This window comes from Lytechinus variegatus, chromosome 2 (genome assembly GCF_018143015.1).
Source record: "Lytechinus variegatus isolate NC3 chromosome 2, Lvar_3.0, whole genome shotgun sequence".
In the NCBI taxonomy this organism is placed as follows: domain Eukaryota; kingdom Metazoa; phylum Echinodermata; class Echinoidea; order Temnopleuroida; family Toxopneustidae; genus Lytechinus; species Lytechinus variegatus.
In genome coordinates, this window is record NC_054741.1 from 29,419,767 (window position 1) to 29,443,268 (window position 23,502).

The window sequence follows — 23,502 nt, forward strand, 5'->3', positions numbered from 1 at the left end:
ATCTTTGATGACTTTATGTTTAGCTCTAAAGATTTGAACAAACAAATATAAATATATTATCTCACTTTAATAGAAAATTTGTATTGGACTCACAACGACAAGATGTCTCAAGAAGCAGTTTGCTGTCTTCTTGAGATGTGAAAATGGGAAATACCTTTGTTATAATTTCATTTTACTGTAGTAATAAATATAGTGTTATCATTATATCCAATTAGTTGAGAAAAAAAGTGTTTGTAGTGAAAAATCACTGACCAAATGCTTTATGAAGATATCTGTCTTTGATATCTATACAGGGTATCATCTGAACACATTTTTATTTGTGTTAAAAAATGTGTTTAAGCTATGTGAAGATTTGAACCAACAAATATAAATATATACATGTAATCTGACTAGCTGAGAAAATTTGTGTTGGACTAACAATCACAAGATTTTTCATGAAGCAGTTTGCTGTCTTCTGTAGATGTAAATATATAGATAGAAATTATTAAGATTTTGTATTACTGTGGTAATAAGATAGTACTGTTATCATTGTATCCAATTAGTTGAGAAAAACAGTGTTTATAGTGAAAATCACTGACCAAATGCTTTATGAAGAGATCTGTCATTGATATCTATACAAGATATGAACACATTTTTACCTATATTGATTCTTTGTAAAGTTATGTGAATATTTGAACCAACAAACATAAATATGTAATCTGACTAGCTGAGAAAATTTGTATTTGACTAACAATGACAAGATGACTCAAAAAGCAGTTGCTGTCTTCTGGAGATATGAATCTAGCAATATATTTATTAAACTTTTATATTACTGTGGTAACAATACAGCACTATTATCATTGTATTTAAGTGGTTGAGATAAAACTTGCTAATTAACATTCCTGACCAAGACGATCAATGAAACTTGCCTTTGGTTTCTAAAGAAGATATGAACCCATTTATTACATTTTCAATTTATTACATGATGTGGAGCTATGTGAATATTTGAATCAACAAACATAAATATATTATGAAAAGTGTTCTTTAAAAAAAAACAGAATATTGTTTCATTTTCTCATTCTCTAGATGTAGATTATTTGTATATGGATGCATCGTGGTCTGATGCAGGCAGGCACGGACCCAGCGGGTTAGACACAATACCATTGCAGGGGCCATTTTGTTTTTTAACAATACCCGGCCTCCCAAAACTATTGCATCTAACCAGCTGGATCGACACCTGGGCCCCGTCTTACAAAGAGTTAGATTGATCCAATCAATTATAACTCTATGGAAATCCATCATTTTTCTACAGGAAATGTGCAAAATGTCCTTTGTAAACTAAAGAGAACACACCAAGCTGTCAAGAAATCAATGAATTTATGGATATACATTCATATCTAGAAAAGAATTTGAGCAAACACGCATTAAATATGTTGACTTTGCTTGCTTTCCATAGTTTCAATTGATGGGATCAATCGTAACTCTTTGTAAGATGGGCCCCTGGTCTGATGAGTGTACATCTCATAGATATGCTTATCTTAGATAGTGCAGCTTATCTAGCTATCAGTTCATTTTTGTATAGGGGTAGTCTTTCATTGCTCTATGTTTTTTATTTTAGGGTATTGGCAAGGGTTTAAATGACATCTGAAATTAAAAAAAATAATGTAACAATTTTCTTATCCATATTTACAGTTGCATCAGTAACTGCAACACATACTTATTAACAGCCGAGCGTCTTGTCCTGCATGCCTCATGCAGCAACTGTGACAGTGGAGATGTGTCTTTCCAATGGAGTCTTCAATCAGATGATAGCTCAATTATAAGTGATATATCTACCCAGACTACGACAGGTCTTGACCAATCCTACCTGGTCATCAAACCTCATACCTTTGATTCCTTTTCTGAAAGCACTGGCATTGCTTTACAAGTTACAGGTAAGTAGTGGTAGGGTAGGTAGCAATTGTGATTTAGAAGAAGGGGAATGAGTCAGAAATTGCAATTGTTTGATTCTAAATGTTGTGCACCATTTTCAATTCTATTTGCTGAATTTGAAGTACTTTGATGATAATATGCAATATTTATATAGCGCTTAATACAAATGTTTCTAAGTGCTGCATACTGTTACCCCAGCTTTAGCACGGCTACCCTAGTCATGCGCATAGAGCATTCAAGTAATTCCTTCCTACTGGGTACCCATTTACTACACCTTGGTAAAGAGTGGCAAATGTAGATAAACGCCCTGCCAAAGGACGCAAGTGCTGTGGTGGGATTTGAACCCTGGACCTTGTGGTTTAAAGTTCTGGGACTTATCCACTGATCCACAACACCTCACAAATGGACTTATGATATAATGAAAGCTGTACATAGATCATATTGTAATAGATTTATCACAGTCAAATCCTCATTTCAAGTACCAGTAACTTAAACATTGATAACACATTTGTTATTTGCTTTTAAAAAATGTACATATCATTTCATGTATAGCTTGGCTAAACCATGTGTATGTTCTAAAATGAACAAATACTTAACGGCAAACAACACAGAAAGTTAGAACCAGAGACAAATATGTACTTTTTATGTTGCTTTGAAAATTTGCTGAGGTCAAGATGTGTCTAAAAACTGAATTCCTTGACTTTTAATTGCTTTCAATTTCAGGTTACCTGTCCAATTCCACTTCAGGCGGCTATTCTGAATTCAGTGTCCAACTCAATGCTCCACCCACATTAGGCAACTGTTCTGTTACACCCATAGAAGGTTATGCCTTACAAACTGACTTCACTGTGACATGTCAAGGATTTACTGATGTGGATAACCCCCTAACTTATGAGATTATGTCGTACAGTGATGTCAAAGTTGCGGATGGAGACTTCATTGGTGTTGGAGAAGGTATCATTAAATTTACAGTGATCACTAAAATTATCACAGTATATTATTAGTATATAAAAAGTATATAATTAGTGTAAATATCTATTAAATAAATTTTGCAAACAGCTTTAGATTAAAAGAAATAAAGATATAATTGTAAGAAAAAAAACCTGCCAAAGTAATGACATGCCATTGCAAATTGTTGAATTAATCTTCAATAAAATGACTGTAATCTACATGTTCCAAGTGTAATATTTTCAAGGAATACATATATTTGACAAAGTGGATGTTGCACAAATGTTTGAAATGGGTAGAGCAAATATGAAAATATTTGTAAAATATCTTAAGAGATATTTGTGTTAAACAAGAATTAAATTGATGGATCATGTGGATGATGTTCAGATTTTTATCTACATTTAAACTATTCATTTGGTTTGGAGAGATTAATTTCCCAATTCCAATCTATTTGATTTTAAGAATTTAATTTTTGCAATGACCTACTACATTAGGATTATTATGTATAAGACACTGTTTGTTTAAAATTTGGGTAGGTCAAAATTGTAGAATCATATATAAACCATTACTGATTACTATGTTGAACATACACAGGTTTTCAACTACATGAAGGCAGTGAGTCATCACAGGATGGTTTCAATCTCCCCGTTGGAGATGGTGCACATGATTATACTATCCTGTTTCAGGTTAATGTGAAAGACAACTTCATGGCTAGTACATCAGTGTTCTTTACATGTATGGTGAGTGCAGAATGTTTTCATTTATTTATTTATTCACGTCCATTAAAATACATTGACCATACAAAAAAACCAAACATCAAAAATACATTAAAGAAAAACAAAAAACAAGGAAACAAAGACACATAGCAAGATGCAAGTAAAATTTAAGAAAAGGGCTAAGATTGAATAAGGATAATTACAGTACATGTATAAAAAAATGAACATGAAATGGGAAGCTGCAAAAGAACAAAGCAAATGTTCTGTCGAGGCAGTCCCTATAGACAGTAACATATAAAATTCAAGACTTGTACTGATAAAATAAGCATATAATAATTAGGAATGTTACATAACTTGCTTTTCTCTGTTCTAACTTTTGTCATTCTTTTCCCAATAGAATGTTTTTAATCACACACCTATAACTGAGGCTATCAGCCTTGCTTTCTCTTTTTATTCTTTTTTTTGTTAATTCTGTTTTGTGTTTATTTTAGTGTTTAATGGTAAGGCATGATTGCTTTCTTGTAAACATGGACTTCTTTTGGTTTATCAAAACCTACAACCTCAGAATTTTAGGAAACAATATCCCAAATGGGATTAATATGTAACTTTTGATTTATTCCTTTTTTACTGCAATCCAGTCTCATATTTTACATACATTGTCTAGAATCAATTCATATTTTGAATGCAAAATAATCAATGGAATGTAATAGTTTAGAGTAAATTCATAGTAATTGTGGACTTTTCAATTACTTCCTCTTAATTTTGAATAACATGAGTTTTTCCGCCAATATCAGTTGCCGGGTGTAGCATGACTGCTAATGATAACTATGTTAAACATTATCTGATGATTTCAGTGTGAACATGTAATTAGCAAAATAAGATTTGGGATATCAAGTTTTCTCCAGTTATAAATATAGCAAGTAATTAAACAAAGTTAGGTCAAGTTTAGGCATATTATCTGAGGCAATACTAATCATATTATCTTTTTTTTATATCAGGTCCGCCCTCCTACCATAGATACTGGAGGGGCAAACATGACTCAGGAACTGCTGAACATGACATCGTCTGTTGAATCCAGTGTGAATACGTTATTAGCAGTGGGAGATACAGGACAAGCTACGCAGTTGATCAGTGCCCTTGGTTCAATCCTGAATTCCATTGGAGATGGGGATGATGATGCTGCTGCTGATGATGAAGGGAGGGATACCAGATCAGAGGTGGAATATATATATAAATTATTCTTATCATTAAATATTTATATTTAATTTATCAATATAAATGTTCTAGTAGAGAAAGGTGTTCAAATCTACTACATTTTATTTTTATCATCATTTCTCAAGATGTTCCACCATGGTGTATTTCAAAATAATTGAGATGTTTTTTGGTGTTCCTTCCCTACAATAAATGCCATAATTTTATTTCTACATTGTTTATTCATTATTTATAGGTGCATGGATAAAAGGTACCATCTACATCAAAGTACAGTTTGAGGGACAAACATTCTCATAATTGATTATATATTTATTTTCTTTTTTATACTGTGTATATAGATCCGCTCTACTCTTGTTGACTCTATTGCTGCTATACCAGTGGAGTCCATGACATCCCTGAAACAAAGTTCTGCTGCCCTCGCTGTCATTACTCAAAACAAGCAAGAAATTTCTACTGACGTACAGGTGAATGCAATGAAGTATTTGAACTCAATGATAAATGCAAAGGGGGAGGTTCACATAGAGTTAGTCTGACTATAAGTCATGCTTAAGTGTGTACATGTACCTGATATATTTCATACCTAAATCTCATTGATGATTAAAGGGGAACAAAACCCTAAGAATAAATCGGCTTGTGTTGAAAGAGAAAAATCAAAGAATGAGCTCAAAGAAAGTTTGAGAAAAATCTGACAAATAATAAGAAAGTTATGAGCATTTGAATATTGCAATCACGAATGCTATGGAGATCCTCCCTTTGGCAATGCAACAGATATGTGTGATGTTACATGTGAACAGCTTTTCCTTTGATGGACTATAAAAATACCCCCAAAATGTCTCTTTTTGCTCTTTCTTATGGTGAAAAAAACTCTTCATCCATAATATATTATTTGAAAATCTGTATTATAAGCCCTTCTATAGAAAGAATTAATGAGCTACTAATGATGTCATAAAGGAGGCGTTTTAAGTGAAATATATACAAAAGCAGTGGGAAAGTTGTTCACATGTGATATCATGCAACTTTTGGCGCATTGGCAATGGGAGGATCTACATTACAATAATGATCTAAACTTCAAATGCTCATAACTTTCTTATTATTCATTCAATTCTTCTCAAACTTTTGTTGATCTGACTTCTGTTTCTTTGATTTTTCTGTTTTCACACAAGCTATCTTGTTCCAAAGGTTTCATTTTCCTTTAAGTGATAGCGCAAGGTCCCATGAAAATTATCTAACTAATGTGGTTATGTGTCATATACTTACCAATATGGACCTGGTTTTCTGATATGGATTTTTAAAAATGAATCAATGTAATCTAGTGATTAACCTGCTTTTATGTTTTAGGTCAGATGATGTGATTTATTGTCAGATATTTTTTATCATGATTTCCTGAATTTACAGGTAAAAGCCGCAAATGCACTGTCTGAAATGACATCCTTTCTGAAAGCTGAATCTGGGTCTCATACTCAAGGTCAAAGTACTATAGAGTCTGCTGGTACCGTTCTGGTTGAGGGGTTGTCGAATATCTTCAGTGCTGCCAAGGAAACTCAAACTCACATTTCTAACAAAACTTCTCCAGTTGAAGCTGAAGATGAGGCAACACCCAATAAGGTGTGTCATTGTCATTTTATTCTTGTTTATTACTATTAATATTGTGTTTTTGTCTAACCTGCGAAGCAGAGTGAGACTATAGGCGCCGCTTTTCCGACAGCGGCGGCGGCGGCGTCAACATCAAATCTTAACCTGAGGTTAAGTTTTTGAAATGACGTCATAACTTAGAAAGTATATGGACCTAGTTAATAAAACTTGGCCATAAGGTTAATCAAGTATTACTAAACATCCTATTAAAGTTTCATGTCACATGACCAAGGTCAAAGGTCATTTAGGGTCAATGAACTTAGACCATGTTGGAGGGATCAACATCAAAATCTTAACCTGAGGTTAAGTTTTTGAAATGTCATCATAACTTAGAAAATATATGGACCTAGTTCATGAAACTTGGACATAAGGTTAATCAAGTATCACTAAACATCCTGCATGAATTTCACGTCACATGACCAAGGTCAAAGGTCATTTAGGGTCAATGAACTTTGGCCGAATTGCGGATATCTGTTGAATTCCCATCATAACTTTGAAAGTTTATGGATCTGATTCATGAAACTAGGACATAATAGTAATTAAGCATCACTGAACATTTTGTGCAAGTTTCAGGTCTCATGATTAAGGTCAAAGGTCATTTAGGGTCAATGAACTTTGGCCGAATTGGGGGTATCTGTTGAATTACCATCATAACTTTGAAAGTTTATTGGTCTAGTTCATTAAACTTGGATATTATAGTAATCAAGTATCTCTGAACATCCTGTGCACGTTTCAGGTCACATGACCAAGGTCAAAGGTCAATGAACTTTGGCCGAACTGGGTGTATCTGTTGAATTACCATCATAACTTTGAAAGTTTATGGATCTGATTCATGAAACTTGTACATAAGAGTAATCAAGTATCACTGAACATCCTGTGCGAGTTTCAGGTCACATGATCAAGGTCACAGGTCATGTAAGGTCAATGAACTTTGGCCATGTTGGGGTTTTTTGTTGAATAACCATCATATCTCTGTAAGTTTATTGGTCTAGTTCATAAAAAGTGGACATAAGAGTAACCATGTATCACTGAACATCTTGTGCGAGTTAGAGTAGTATTCAAAGTCAGCACTGCTGCTATATTGAACTGCGTGGTGCAGGTGAGACGGCCAGAGGCATTCCACTTGTTATTATTTGTGTTACTTTTATCATTCATAATATATGCACTGGACTTGATATTTTACTATCGCTATCTGGTAATTTGTGTACATTCTATCTCTAATGCTGACCAGGGATGGCATCTCAAAGTGCTTTGTATCTTCTGGAAAAGGCTCTTTAGATATATGAACAATTATCATTAATTATAATTTGATTGTCATTACTATTATAAGCTTATCATAATCTTGATTGATAAGATCTGGCTGATGATATTGTAGTAGTATAAAGTAGCAGTACATATTGTAGTGATGATATAGGCAGACCTAATGTATGTATTATTAGTTTTATTGTCTCACCTGCAAAGCAGAGTGAGACTATAGGCGCCGCATTTCTGCCGGCGGTGCTGGTGGCCTCAACACCAAATCTTAACCGAAGGTCATGACCTAGGTAAGAGGTCATTTAGGGTCAATGATCTTCGGCCAAATTGGGGTAATTGTTGAATTACCATCATCACTTTAAACGTTTATGGATCTGATTCATGAAACTTGAAACATGAATCAAGTACCACTACACATCCTGTGCAAATTTCATGTCACATGATCAAGGTCAAAGGTCATGTAAGGTCAATTAACTTTAGCCAAGTTGGGGGTATTTGTTGAATTATCATCATAACTTTGAAAGTTCATTGGTCTAGTTCATAAAACATGGATATAAGAGCAATCAAGTATCACTGAACATCCTGTGCGAGTTTCAGGTCACATGACCTTTAAAGGTGTATAGATATAGTGTATAAAATGTGGATATAGGGGTAATCAAGTACATGTATCACTAACAAGTTTTAGGTCACATGATCAAGGTCATTGTCAAAGAACGTAGTATTGTATCATTATATATAAATGGTGTTTTTTGTGAATAATTATTTTAAAGTAGTTTTCAAAGTCAACACTGCTGCTACATTGAATTGTGTGATGCAGGTGAGACCGCCAGAGGCATTCCACTTGTTTAATTCGATTGTCAATAGAATAAAGCTTTATAAATGGTCATGAGGCAAACGTGTACTAATTTATTACCATCATGCCCTTTGGATGTTACTTATCTGCATTCTCATGATTGAATTTCATGTACATGAGTTGGACTCAATTTTTTTCTTTTTCAAAATTAAAACTTCCAGAACCTGACCGAAGTTGCCCTATCAGCAATCAATGACATCCAAGATGCAATAGTTGCAGGCAAGATTCCCAGTGAAGAAGCGACCATCATAACATCTCCTACACTTAGCTTAGCAGTGGGGAGTATCAGCAAGGAAAAGCTGGCTGAGACAACCTTTGGAGGTTCAGATGATGATGATGGTATTGGTAGATTTGAAATGCCATCTCAAGAAGGTGTGTTGGATGATACTCTAAGCAACGTTAATGGGACAGTGGTTAGCTTGCAGGTGAGTAGTTAAATCAGCCATGCTAAATGCTCATATCCATCTTTCTGTATTTTTCTTGTGATTGAAAAGAATGAAAATATTGCATTTGGGAGACCTTCAATTTCACTCCTTAGTAATTTTTGCAATTTGCTCCACATTTTTTATTACTGCTACAGAAAAATTTCTTTTTTACATAGAATTGTACAAAAATTCTCAGACACAGTCATGTTGAGTGTGGATAGAAAAAAAATGGTTATTTTGAATGTATTCTCTCACCATTGCAAAAGAAATGAAGAATATAATGTATATTTCTTCTCTTACCCCTTCAGTCAAAATCCTGTTTGGTTTTCCTTTGTGCTGTCTTCATTAGATATGAAGCCATTGAAAATTCAGAAAGGCTTAAAGGATGATAAAATAATAAAAATAATGATTATATAAAAGCAATTTCTATGAAGCAGAGTATGTAAGGACACCAATTATTGTCATCATTATCCCATTCGTAATGATACATTTTAAATTTGTTAAAAACTTGAGGGAAACTTCTCTCTCATTTTCATGTCCATTTACATTTTTCGTATACCCTGGGTGTATATAACTAAAATAATGGCACAATATAGATCTAGATATTACTGATTGTTATAAATGAAGCATTTTGGCCAAGCGGATTAGTCTTCTGACTTTGAAACAGAGGGTCGTGGGTTCGATTCCCAGCCATGGCGTAATTTCCTTCAGCTAGAAATTTATCCATATTGTGCTGCACTCAACCCAGGTGAGGTGATTGGGTACCCAGCAGGATTAACTCTGAAGGCAGCTCAAGCTAAAGCCAGGGGAATAATAATAACGTCATGCCTCGGAATAGAATATTTCTAGATAACTATATAAATGCCTATTTAACAGCACGTAAAGGGATGACAATATATGCACGGAATGCATACCAAACGGATCTTGTCCCTATATGAAATTATTGTATGAGATAATTGATTTTTCAAAGGTTTTTAACTTTGCATCATACAATATGCAATCCAGCAACCTGAAAATTCTCTTCCTTTGATAAATGTACAAAGATAATAAAGATTACCCCAACATATACTCTCAAGAATGTTGCTAATTTGCAAATAAAACCACACATCATCATGTTCATGAAATCATTGGTAAACAAATTATAATTTCCTCCTATTCAAGCCACTTCATTTATTATCTATTGCCCATGTTGGATGGCATTTGCATTAATGAGTCAGAAAGAAAAGAATCAAGGGTATTTGTATTCCAGTTCATTGTGACTTAGCCGTGAACCAGAATAGCCTGGTGGTTGAGTCGCTGCCCGGCAAGCAGTAGATGGCAAGTTTGAATCCCACTGGTTACAATTTTTTCTGACTTATGATTTTCATTACAGATCGAGCATGCAATCTTTAACACATAGGAGTAATGTCGGAAAATTTTTGTTTACAAATTATTGGTAAACTACTATGAAATTGCGTTTGAATGCACATATTGCATCATCTTTGCTCCATTGCAGACATCAGCTCTGAGATGGAACCCTTTCAGTTGGGGAGCTGGTAGTGACTCCCTGAACTCTAGTATCATTGGAATACAGTTGAAAGTGGATAACAATGCATTACAAGGTAAAAAAAATAATTGCAAATTAGCTCTCATTATCTGATGATAAAGGCTAGAATTATTTGCTATGGATAATCTTCTGGTGAGTGTTTTATAAAGCGGTTTCTTAGTTACAAATGACTTTACATTCTATTGATGATCCTTTCTTTGGAGACAATAAACAATAATGATAATTTGGGGTATATGATATATACTAATGGAAAGGGTCACCAGTCATGCGTAACTTACAAACAATAGTTTAAAAGAGTCTCCAGGTACTCTCCTGTCTGTAAATATTACTGTTAGATATAGAATGTATATTTCATTGATTGAACCAATTGGCTTGCTCTATTTTTAACAAAGGCAGAATTAACTAACTAGAGGAGAAATTATAACAACACTGGCTTTCTTTGTTATAGAAACTGTGTATAATTCAAATGGTAGGTCTTTAATTCTGATATGTTAGAATATATGTTATTTTTTGCTAAATTGTTTTGTATTTTGAATATTCATACCTATCATAAAGATCAACAACAACAAACAAAAAATTATATATTTTTAATGAGGCCCCTTTTTACAAAGATAGTTTCAATTCTACCATGGTACAAAACCGTGGACTATGCAGATTTCTTGTGCCTAACAATCATTTTCTTTTTTTGATTTGGTTAGTACCATTTCGTGGTACAGCATATACATGTATAGTCATATTTTGTTAACCTACAGTCAAAGACCTGTCTGATGACATCAGTGTGTACCTACCAGTAGAAGAACCCTTTATAGGTGACCCAATGGTTGTCCATATCACCAAGGAGTTCTCCGCATCTATCTCTGTCAACCAATCATCGCTCCCAGAGGACGGGGCCTTACACCTTAGAGTCTTAGCTGAGAATGAACCCTTAGTAGTCCTTACAGTCTGCATTACCAATATTACTATCAATGAGACCAGCTGTGTTGGTAATGCTACTGTGGTACGTGCCACCAATGAGGATAGTGTTGTGAATTTTACATGGAGCATCTCTGTAGCTGACCTAAAAGGTGAGTTCTTAGACTGAACCAATCAATTAAAAAATGTTCTTAACAGTTGTTCCATGTCATTATACCGGATTCAAGGCAGAATCTTCAAATATTATTTACAGAAAATTACGGTCTCTAGAATCCTTAAATAAATTGACAATTACTCCTTGACATCATCCAGACAGTCTTTATATATTTCATTTTGGGATCAATACTGTGAATTCTCAACTTGAATTAATGTTAGACCTTAATAAAATCAAGCAACCTAACTAATTTGTGAAATGATGCCATGCGTGATCTTTAAATATTATGTTGTAGCCAGAGTTTGAAATCATAGGTATCTGTAAAGATCTAACTCATTTGTATGCATATTACATTTGTCTATACTTGTCTACTATGTACATTGTAGCCTTTTTTTCTTCTTTTTTTTGTGGATCTTCAGTTGCAGATGGTATAATGATAAGTCTGTATGATGGTATAGATGAACCTCTCTATGTACATGACAACATCACACTCTCTGTTTTCATGCATACATCACAATGTACTTTTTGGAATGAAGATGAAGAGTCATGGGACAGCACAGGGTGTAAGGTATGGTACTCAATTATATTTGTGTGGATCTTATAAAGTGGAAATTTTTTGAGATTTTTACAAATTTGTTCAATCTGTCTCACTTAGAAGTTTTATGTGATTCACATTTCAAACAAAGCAAACAATTGCACATATTTTCAGTTTTGTAATTTCTAATTTCATTTCTTATTACAATGTGGAAAATTCATCCAAATAGTAGAGAACCATTTTTTCTGTATTGCTGCCAGTATTCCAAACTTTGTATGTGTGTGTCTTTTATGTTACATCTTAAAAAGGAATTGAATTGAGATTTTAACAAAGGTTTTCCAGCTAGTTAGTTCTTTAACTTGTGCCAATTATCTTTCTTCACACCATTCTCCTGAATGATCTTACCAGGTCGGTCCTCTCTCTAAGCCCTCGTCAACCCACTGTCTCTGCAATCATCTGACCTTCTTTGGGTCAGCACTCTTTGTTCCACCAAACAAGATCAATATCTTCCAGGATGCTAAGTTATTCCTGACCTTTGTGGATAACCCCATTGTGGTCAGCTTTGTGATGTGTATTCTGGCAGGCTTTGTCTTAGTGGCGGTATGGGCAAGGAGGAAGGATAAACGAGATGCTGCAAGAGTAAGTGTAACATACCACCAAATCTTCATTTAAAAATCTCACATTAGAAGAACTACATTGTTACGTAGGTTGTCCAGGGGAGCATTTCATGAAAGTTCTTGTCAGACATTTTATCTGACAAGTCCCATTTTATCCGACAGTTACCATAGTAAAATTTCTACTCGGTCAATCAAAATCTGGGAACCATTTTATAAACATTTTTGTCCAACAAGTTGTCAGATATGACATCTTTCCTTGATTTTGATTGGCTTAGAAGCACTCTTAATATGGTAACTGTCGGATAAGATGGAAGTTTTTGACAAGTCCTTTCATCAAACGCTCCTCAGAAAGAAGATGTCAGATCTGGTCGGACAAAAATGTTTATGAAACACTCCTCAGATCATATACTGTATTTTGCATGTATGTATGAACTAGTATGCATGTTTAGGGGGTGTCGTGTATGATGTTTGCAGCGTAAAATGCAACTTGAAACATAAATGTGCACTATAACCCATATGTAGCTGTTACTCTGTATTTCAGTGTATCAATATTTTTCTTTTATTTGTTAGTATCTAATTTTTTTCTTTCTGTCTTTTTTTTTGCCTTGCATGTGTGTTGAATACTAAACTCAAATAAACTCATCAAAGTGCAACTATACTAGTATATTATTATCATTATATTGTTTAGCTTTTTATATTTTGTGGTTATTGATCAGGCTGCAGTCACTGTGTTGGATGACAATGACCCATTCCATCATTACCGTTATGATGTCACCATAGTCACAGGGATGCGCCGTGGTTCAGGCACAACAGCAACTGTTACACTAACTCTGATGGGCAAGAATGGTCGCAGCGATCCACACGTCCTGCATGACAGGTTCTCACCTGTCTTGACCAGAGGTTCGACAGATTCGTTCTTGTTGACCACTGCAGAAGGTCTCGGAGAAATTCAATCTTTAAGGCTGTGGCATAACAATGCTGGCACTAGTCCTCACTGGTAGGTGATTCATGCAAAGTTTGAAGGGCATCGGCGTACATTCTTTTGGGTGGTTGGGAAGTCTGTTGCAATTATTGATGACAATTATTTCCTCAGTTTTTACCAAATGCTCATGAGACTCTGCAACTATTTTTGTCATGGAGTGAAGACATGCATGACATATCTTTTTAATGTGTTGGGAAAGCGCATTGGCATGTTAATGGCACATTGATAATAAATGCGGAAAAACTGTGCAGAGCAATTTCTGACACAGTTTTTTTACTTATGCTCGTGAGATTTATTCTGAGGATTGTTCCACATCAATTCACATCAATGAAAATGTACCGTAAGTAACGGTGTATTAACTGCACCCGTGTATTAACCACACCCGTGTATTAACCACACCCCCAACTTTGGACTAAAAAAAAAAAAAAAAAAAAAAATCTTACATTTACATGCATATTTGAGGTACGAAGAAACAAAATCGAAGTTTTTAATATTTCAAAGTATCCAAAGAGATCACTGGTATGCGGAAATCTGCTGTTCTTGATCAATTCATCTACAAATGTTAGAAAGAAAGAATGGTCCCGACAATATTGGCAACTTACACACTCACTCACCTCACAGTCACAGTGAACACGCACACACATAGCACTGCCATTACATTGCAAACTACGATACAGTACCAGTCATGCCAGTACATCAAATTATGATCTGTGTCTTTCCCAGCGTAGGAGGAAGAAACATTCACATTTCTTGCATCACAACCTCACAATCACTTTCGAAAATTTGATGTCTTAGCATGAATTTTGGATACGGGATTACAGGAAGATTCAAGAAACAAAGAAATTGACATTTTGTCCAGTTGTTTTTTTCGGCTTCGTCCCGTCTCTCTCGTGCATGGTTTACATGGTATCTTATGAAAAGCAAACAGGAAGGCAAAAAAAGCTGGCGCGAAACGGGACTTTGAATAGCGCCAGCTTAAGTCGCATTATAACCACATTCCAACGCAATCTAAGCAAGCTCACTCAACTCTCGCTCATCGATGACAAAAATATTACCGAGTCTGCTTGGCGTCCCTTTTAAATTAGCCAGGGAACTTCACTACTTTGAATCGAGAATAAAGTCAAAATTAGTGTCATGAAGGTGGGTGCGTTTGTTATGGACATCATTTAATTAAGATCGTTCGCTTCCCATTACCCGCGGCTCATACCCCTCTAAACGACATTGCCTGGGCGGCTACGCCCGGCCACTCGACGTGTTGTGAACTGGCAGACATCGTACATGTACGGGAGGGGTTACGGCGGGCTGGCTCGGACCCGTCACCGTGTATAAACCGCACCCCCGACTTTTGCTTCTATCCCGCCGAGAAAAAGGTGCGGTTAATACACCGTTACTTACGGTACACAAGTTTTCCTTTAAACTTTCCATCTTAATTTTCAAAGAAAGAATCTATTCTTTAAAGAATAATGTTTTACTCATAGTTTTTGGATTTTAGATCATGAGGTTACCAGAATCATGAGCTAATGAGAATTTCATATGGAAACAAGATTTAATGAAATTAACACCTGCAGTTAATTTAATTATATCCCAAAGGTATGTGAGCCATTGCGTAGTCCATGATCTGGAGAGTGACGAGCGCTACTACTTCATCTGCAACAGTTGGATGATGATTGGAGGTGGAGGGGTTGGTCTTGACAACACCTTCCATATTGCATCATCCAAAGACTTGCACAAGTTTGGACACCTGTTCACTGCCAGGACTGTACGTGATCTGCGTGATGGCCATCTGTGGTTGTCTGTTCTGATGCGTCCAAAGCACAGTAACTTCACCTGTCTGCAGCGAGCATTCTGTTGCCTGTCCCTTCTCATGTGCTCTATGATGACAAGCATTATGTTCTACGGAATCCCAAATGATCCAGCCGATCAGGTCATGGACTTTGGCACTTTTAGAATTACCATCAAAGAGATCATCATCGGCATTGAGAGCTCTCTAATCGCCTTCCCAATCAATCTCCTCATTGTGCAGATCTTCAGACACATCAGGCCAAGTATCAAACTTCGAACAGCTGCTAACAAAGAAAAATACATGGTAAAACTGAAGCCCGAAATTGCCCATTCACTTTCAAGTATTGAATTGACCAAGAAGGAAGATTCGGAAAGGGAGTCTGCTGATGATAAATTGACATTAAAAAGCCTGACAAAATCCATCCAACATAAAGACAGAGAAGTCTCTTCCCAACAATCACCAGAAAGGACTTCTCGTCATTGGGTTGGTGGAGGTGATAGTTCTTCCACATCTTCCAAAGATAACAACCCTGTAAACGCCTCATCTGCTTCTTCTACCACTTCTCTGCCATCATGCATTTCTTTGAATAGTACGCTATTCCACCAGGAGATGGAAGACTTTGTCCTTCGATCCGTCTCTGCAGTCATGAAAGAATGGGGAAGTGACAAGAGTTCAAAGCGTGTAGAGGTATTTGGACACGGAGGGCTAGAGAAAGTCGATAGAACACGGAGTGAAACTACTGACGACACAACCACTCAGTCAGTCAAACAAATACCTAATTACGTGAAAGAGGGAATCGATACTGAAGAAAATAGCCGTGACTACAATTCTGATCTCATGGGAAAGAAATGTGATGGTTTCACCCATAACTTCTACCTGTACTCACGGTTGATGGAAATGGTCAAGGATCTATCAGTCATATCTTCAGACAGGTTCTATGACCCTGAAGAACACAAACAAGCTATGAGGGAAGCCCAGACCATCGTCATGACAGCATTGGATATTGAGACACCTCCCATATCACCTGATGAGTCTCTGCTATCAGATTCTGTGGTAGAAGGAAAGATTAAGCTGAAACAGAGAACCAGGGTGAATATATGTATTGATTTGTTAACAATATTGTTTAGTGTCAAATGTGAAGAATGATTTCAACATCAAAGGCTATTGCCTGATGTATTTCATGTACGATCTGTATGTTGTCTGATATTATTCATGCCATTATAAATTACACCTGCTACTAGGTTACTGACATATTAACAAAATTACCATAATTGTTACGTTTTTACCATACATGGAGATAAATCATATGTGACTAAAAAATAATAACCCCAACTTGATTTCAGTCACTCAGAAGCACGGTATTGGGATGTGCGTTTGACATTTAGGGATTGCATTCAAATAACCATAACAGAAAAATGTAAGACAATTCAAGTAGAAAGAAAAGATTAAGCTGTGACTGCTGAAAAAGAAAATTTGTGACAAGTGATGAATGTAAATGAAAAACCATTTTTTGTCTTCTTTTCTTTTATGCCATTTTTTGCAGGGTCTTCCACATGCATGCGTGTACATTGCATGGTTGTTGGTGTTTGCAACCGTGCTCGCTTCTTGTTACATCACGATGCTTTATGGCCTCAAATATGGCAAACAAACAAGCATCGACTGGTTGATCTCTCTGTTTATAGCTACCTTTCAGAGCATCTTCATCACACAGCCCATCAAGGTTCTGTTCCTTGCCATCTTTGTTTCACTTATCTTCAAGCAGATTGAACCAGAAGAAGACTTCAGTGATGACATTGAGGAACTCCAAGTAGGTAAGCATTACATAGGTGTACGGTAAGAAAAGTATTTCTTTACACTATACTGAACAGTAATTGATTAGTGTAAAAAACTTCAAAATCTTCAAGATTGACCTAACCTTTTGGTTGTAATTGTCTTGCAAGGCTCTAACTTAGTTTGAATATAACAACCTAAAAGTATATATTAGATGCCTTGAGGCATTACGTCAAACCCCCGTTTAGAGAAAGACCTCAGTTCAGACTGCAAACTGCGGTATTAGACCCCAAATTGTATTTGAGATCCCTGGGGGCCATTTCATAAAGCTGTTCGTAAGTTAAGAGCAACTTTAAAAACGACTGGTGATCATCGCCAATGGTGTGTACCATTTACCGCAAGACAGGATCACCAGTCACTCTTAACTTAAGAACAACTTTATGAAACACCCGCCTGATCAATCCCGCTTGGCCAGGTAATCCCTGCTATCTCAATTTCACCTCCACAGGCCAGATTATGACCATTGAGCCAGGGACAAAATGATAAACAACAGCTGTGCTATTACGTAAGACTTCTCTGCCTGTAGTAGGACCTTCAGAATGAAATTATTGTATTCGATATTTAATCACGTTTTCAAAGGCATATTGTATTCAGAAATTCAATGTTAGTCCATTTTAAATTTCGAACGAAGAAAATCGACCTCAAAATAAGGAAAGTAAGTGAATAAAATATGGCGGCATGCTTTGCCAGGACCAGGCTCGGGCTGTATGTTATCTTCGGACCGAGGTCAAGAAACAGGTGTTTTGATACTTACTTGGGCAGTAGGGTTTATCGTACAGGAGAAGAGAATTGATTGAGAAAAACCATGGAGTAGGTCCATGGAAAATCTGGGTATAATGTTCTCGAACGGAGGTTTTCGTCATGGTTTTTAAATGTTATTATATACCTCCATTTCCTTTTGTCTCAGTTTTAGGTACACATACTCTCAGTTCTATTGCTTTATTACTTGTACCCAGGTGATGCAGTCAATTTTTGGTACTATATTGATTCTATTCTTGATTTTTTTATTTACTATATTAAATTCTTGATGATCTTGAACTATTTCCATTATGCTTGATCATTCAGTTTGCTCTATGTTTTCATGTATTATGGTTATTTGATTAATCTTTTTTTTTCTTTCCTTTGGCATGTGTGTGTGACTCGTCTTACACTATTGCTTGTATGTGTTCTTAATAAACATAAGTTGATTGTGCCAAATAAATGATGATAATGATAATACTGATAATTTGTTTCTATCATTTTCAGATGATGCTACACAGACTCGCAGAGCACTTCAGAAACGAAGGAACACCATCGCCCATTACCATCCCCCAGCTACCTCCACCATAAACTCCCACCTGAAGAACAAGCAATTGCAGGCTCGCATGTATTCCCTGCTGTGGCAGATTGCTGGTTTCTTATGTTTCTTCTATCTGCTCATCACTATCACATACAGTCAGAGAGATAGGCAGGCGTACTGGATGACCAGAGGTACAAAGGGACTCTTCTTCCATCACAAGAATAAAGACTATGCATTGGTGAGTCCAATTTTACTAGAAAGTATTTTGTTACATTCACCATGTACGATCCGCTTGCTTATAACTTGATTTTGTTTTTGTCTCGCCTGCGTAGCGGAGCGAGACGTAGGTATCACTATTTCCGGCGTCAGCGGCGGCGTCGTCATCAACAATTGTGTTGTACACCAAATAACTTTCTATAGCTTCGAGAAGGGATCACCAGATTCATACCAGAGGTCCCTCTCCTGAAGGCATAGGTCAAGATAGAATATAAATAAGGTCAAAGGTCAATGAACTTTCCATGACGGGCACAATTGTGTTGTACACCCAATTACTTTCTACAGCTTCGAGGTGGGATCACCAAATTCATACCAGAGGTCCATCTCCTGAAGGCATAGGTCAAGTTTGGATATGAGTCGATTCGAATCATATCAAAGGTCATTGAACTTTCCATGACTGGCACAATTGTGTTGTACACCCACTAACTTCCTACAGCTTTGAGGTGGGATCACCAAATTCATACCAGAGGTCCATCTCCTGAAAGCACAGGTCAAGTTCGAATATGAGTCGAATTTGAATGAGGTCAAAGGTCAATGAACTTTCCATGACTGGCACTGTGCTGTGCTGTACACACAATAACTTTCTATATCATTGAGGTAGGATTGCCATATTTATACAAGAGGTCCATCTTTTGAAGGTGCAGGTCAAGTTTGAATGTGAGTTGAATTTGATTAAGGTCAAAGGTCAATGAGCTTTCCATGACTGGCACTGTGCTGTGTTGTACACACAATAACTTTCTATAGCTTCGAAACAGGTATTAAAGATATCTGACTGGTACTGTATGTTCGGATGCTTTTTGCATCTGTTCCACTAATGGCATGACCTTTTCTGTTTGTTCCACTAATGACATGACCTATAGTTTTGACATGCAGTCTCTTCATGACTGCAATATGCAGGCGAGACAATGCTTGGCGTTTGCCTTGTTCTTTTATTGTTAAAGGGTTGTCTTTGAAAACTTTTGTAGCCTTGGGAAATTATATGCAGTATGACTGTAGAAAAGTCTTTGGAAACCATCTATACATGATTGTTTTATCGTTTTTTTAACTGATAATTGATTCATGCATTCAGAAATAAGGCTTACTTGCTATGACATGGTTTGTCAACTTTGTTTAGAATTGGTAGGTGTAGAAGTAAACATTAGCTATTATTGTGTAATTGTGTAATATTTTTAACTAGAGTTTTCAATCATGACATTATTTGTATTTTTAAATTCAAATTTACTTGTGTCATTTAATCATAAAAGATTAAACAACATGGGCAACTTCATTCAAATATTGATGAGCTTTACAAGTTGTTAGTGATTAAAGATGTATGAAATGAAAGGAATTAAAAATCCACTTGATTCCTTAATAGTTTTATAATTATATTTTAAAGATGAATGACTTCCGTAGTTTCCTGACGTGGGCTAACTCAACACTCCTGCCTGGTCTTCTTAGTGAGGATAGATGGGGAGCCGAGAAGCAATCCACGTTGATTGGTGGGGGTCTGAGACTAAGGCAAATCAGGGTTAAACCAAGTAAGTCATGTAGTAAGAGTCTTCATCTCATTTGAGACAGATAGAAAAGTGAAGTGATAGAAAAAGCTGGAACATGCTTTTAATCAAAACTTCCTGACTGATTGAATGATGATGTACAGTACAAAATTAGTGCCTTATATCATTAAAATGCAACTTTAGAAATGTTCATTTCACACTGCATTCTCGCTTTCATTTTCACTTTCTTTTTTGCTTTGTAGGTTCCTGTAAAACTTACCCTTTGTTCGTAGATCTGATCAATGACTGCCGAGCCCCTTTTACTTCGGATTCAGCGGACAGGGAATTATACAATGCATCTTGGAGTCAGCCCATAGTTAACACATCTGCCTTCTTGAACTCATCTCAGACAGTGGAAGAGTGGAGTCTTTCCAACTACTCTCCCTGGCACTTCTACCCAGACAGATCTACAGGAATGTGGGGCCACACAATGGTCCTTCCAAACAGTGGCTACATCTGGGTACTGGGCACCAACTACGAAGAGGCTGTGAATTCCTTGGCAGAGATGGTGAATGCCCGATGGTTGGATGCCCGCACCAGAGCCCTCTTTGCAGAGTGGACAGCATACAATGCAAACACCAATCTTTTCTGTGTAGTTACATTCCTCATGGAGACCCCCGCATCTGGCGGAATGCTGAAGCTTCCCGAGGTACAAGCAGTTAGGCTGCATCGTTACGCTGCAAACTATAAACTCTTTGTCATCATCTGTGAAATCCTCTTTGTTTTGGCCCTCTTCTTTGTCATGTATCGAGAGTACCTCAGGTACAAGCCCATCGGTATCAGGAAGTACCTCAGTGACAAATGGAACTTGTTGGAAATTGCCATCATTGTCAACTGCTATGTATCTGCAGGATTATACACCTACCGCTACATTATCACCAAGCAGCTCTTCCAGGAAATGAGAGACGAATCAGTTCGCTTTGTAAGTTTCCGTTCTGCAGCTAGCAGTGACAATGCTCTAGGATATAGCTTTGCAGTTATCATCATCCTTAGCTGTGTCAAGTTTCTTTATCTCTTGCGTCTCAACCCTCGCATGTATCTTCTCACTGCTGTCATGTCTGACTGCTACCATGAGGTCACTGCATTCAGCTTTCTGCTCTTAGTCCTAGTACTTAGCTTTGCCTTTCCCATGTCCATCACCTTTGGTAGCCTTCCGGACTATCGTGATATCACCAAATCAGCAATCACTCTCTTCAACACACTTCCAGGTAACTTTGTCTATGATGACTTGATGTCCGTTAATCGAACAATTGGTCCGCTTACTCTTCTGATATTCCAGTACTGGGGCTTTTATCTATTTTTAGATCTTTTGATAGCTGCCCTCAATGAAAGCATGGTGACCATCAGGAGAAATCCTCCTCCACCTTCAGGGAACAGAATGATAGGTCTTCTGCTTTTGTCAAAGATATTCTCTTTGCTGGGTATCCCAGGAAGGTTTCACATAGGACTGGATTAGAAATATATAAAGCAAGAAACTGCAGTAATTTATGTTCATTTGTTTTAAACTTAGATATCATGTTGTGCCGTTATTATATATGTTATTGATAATGAAATTGACAATCATAATTACTATCAGAATTACATTTTTTAGATGCAGTTTTCAGAAAAACTTGTCAATTAATTGCTAGTTGTTAAACAACTTTTGTAAAAGAATTACAAACATGATTAATTTTATTGTTTTTATTTTATTGTTCACTAGTTTGAGTAAGATCAGTAAGATTTAATAAATCTTCATTACAAATATAGAATTTTGTTGCCCCTTCCAGATACAATTTGTTCTTATTATATTTTTGCATCTGCCCTCTAAAACTTGCGTCTGCCTTTCCCATTTCCAATCTTGCAAGAACTATACTACAAAAAAACAGTTTGCTGGGTTAATTTCACAATAATTTCTGTTTGCATAGAGAAGGGACAATTTTCTGAATAATTTGAGGATAAAGAGGTCAAAGGTATACCTGGTTTGTTCTCACAATGATTAAACAAACTTTTAATTGGTCAACATCTAACTCTGATCATAAATGCATACGAGGCAGGTGATGATCTGAATAGTGTTGGAGGTATAGAAGTGTCAAAAGGACAGTTACTCGCATCTTACACAATGCAAAACTATATTATGGACTTAAACACAAGTCTCGTAACATCAATCGCCCTATACTGTACCATTGAATGGATCAAATCCATGCATAGCCTACTGAAGGATATCAAATTAGGAAGAGATTATAATGACGTGATTATCTTGAAATAGCCTTGCTATAAATTTCAATTGTGTGTAGTCAAAAATTAACCACGATAGAACGTCCGTCTTCTTGCCCATTTACTCTGTAAAGCTTGTCTTCTGCTTGAAAAGTATTGAGTAATATACTAATAATGATATTTGGTACTTTCATGTTAGTCATATGTGACACTCCTGGCACTTCGCAATTATTACCTCAGCTTTATCATATCTACCAATAATAAAAAGACTTGTTATTTATAAACAGAAGCTGGTACAATTCTAAGAATTTAAAACGTAATCCAACCATATGGTAATAAATGTGTGAAGGTAGAAAATAAGATTTTTTTTCATATTGCAAACTGGCCATTCGGTAAGAAGGTAATTGCAATTGCTGGAAACAATTATCCCTCATCTTGCATATTGAATAAATAGTATCAGTGATTGTCTTCTCTCTGTGGTTATCCAAATTATAAAGTGAACTAGATAACACAATTTTTTTTATTAGAGAAGAATATCATTCTGAGAAGAAATTTTGAAAAAGATATTAGTCTTTTGTGTATTAAACAAATGGAGCTGTCCATGCTCTCTATCACAATGACAGGCTGGACTCAAACTTTGAACACTATTTCAATTGACACCCATTGTTTGGATTGTGCCTTTCATATTGATAATCACTGTTTTTGTTTTAAATTGTGACGAGAATGATTTAAGGTATATTGTGTTATATTTGGAAGTGTTATATTAGGAGTGGGCTATATATGGGTCAAAAATACTTTTTTTGTAATTTCAATATGGGAACAGTTTTTTTTTATTCCTTGTAATGTATCTCAACATGAAATGACAATATTTTTTGTCTTGGGTCCGAGAAAAAAGTGTACCGGGCCAAAATG

General features: G+C 36.1%; 1 protein-coding gene across 1 annotated transcript; it reads left to right on the top strand.

Annotated features, from left to right (window-relative positions):
- Positions 1–1,082: 1,082 nt before the first annotated feature.
- LOC121409727 (polycystic kidney disease protein 1-like 2) lies at positions 1,083–21,875 on the top strand. The gene is made up of 18 exons (XM_041601635.1): positions 1,083–1,126; positions 1,672–1,913; positions 2,635–2,865; positions 3,454–3,599; positions 4,574–4,792; positions 5,126–5,251; positions 6,183–6,392; positions 8,688–8,951; positions 10,447–10,552; positions 11,250–11,561; positions 11,983–12,131; positions 12,507–12,737; positions 13,432–13,712; positions 15,288–16,569; positions 17,024–17,291; positions 18,556–18,827; positions 20,241–20,382; positions 20,601–21,875. Exons 1-18 carry the CDS (start codon positions 1,083–1,085, stop codon positions 21,851–21,853), a joined length of 5,778 nt encoding a protein of 1,925 aa, XP_041457569.1. The 3' UTR covers positions 21,854–21,875.
- The last annotated feature ends 1,627 nt before the right edge of the window (positions 21,876–23,502 follow it).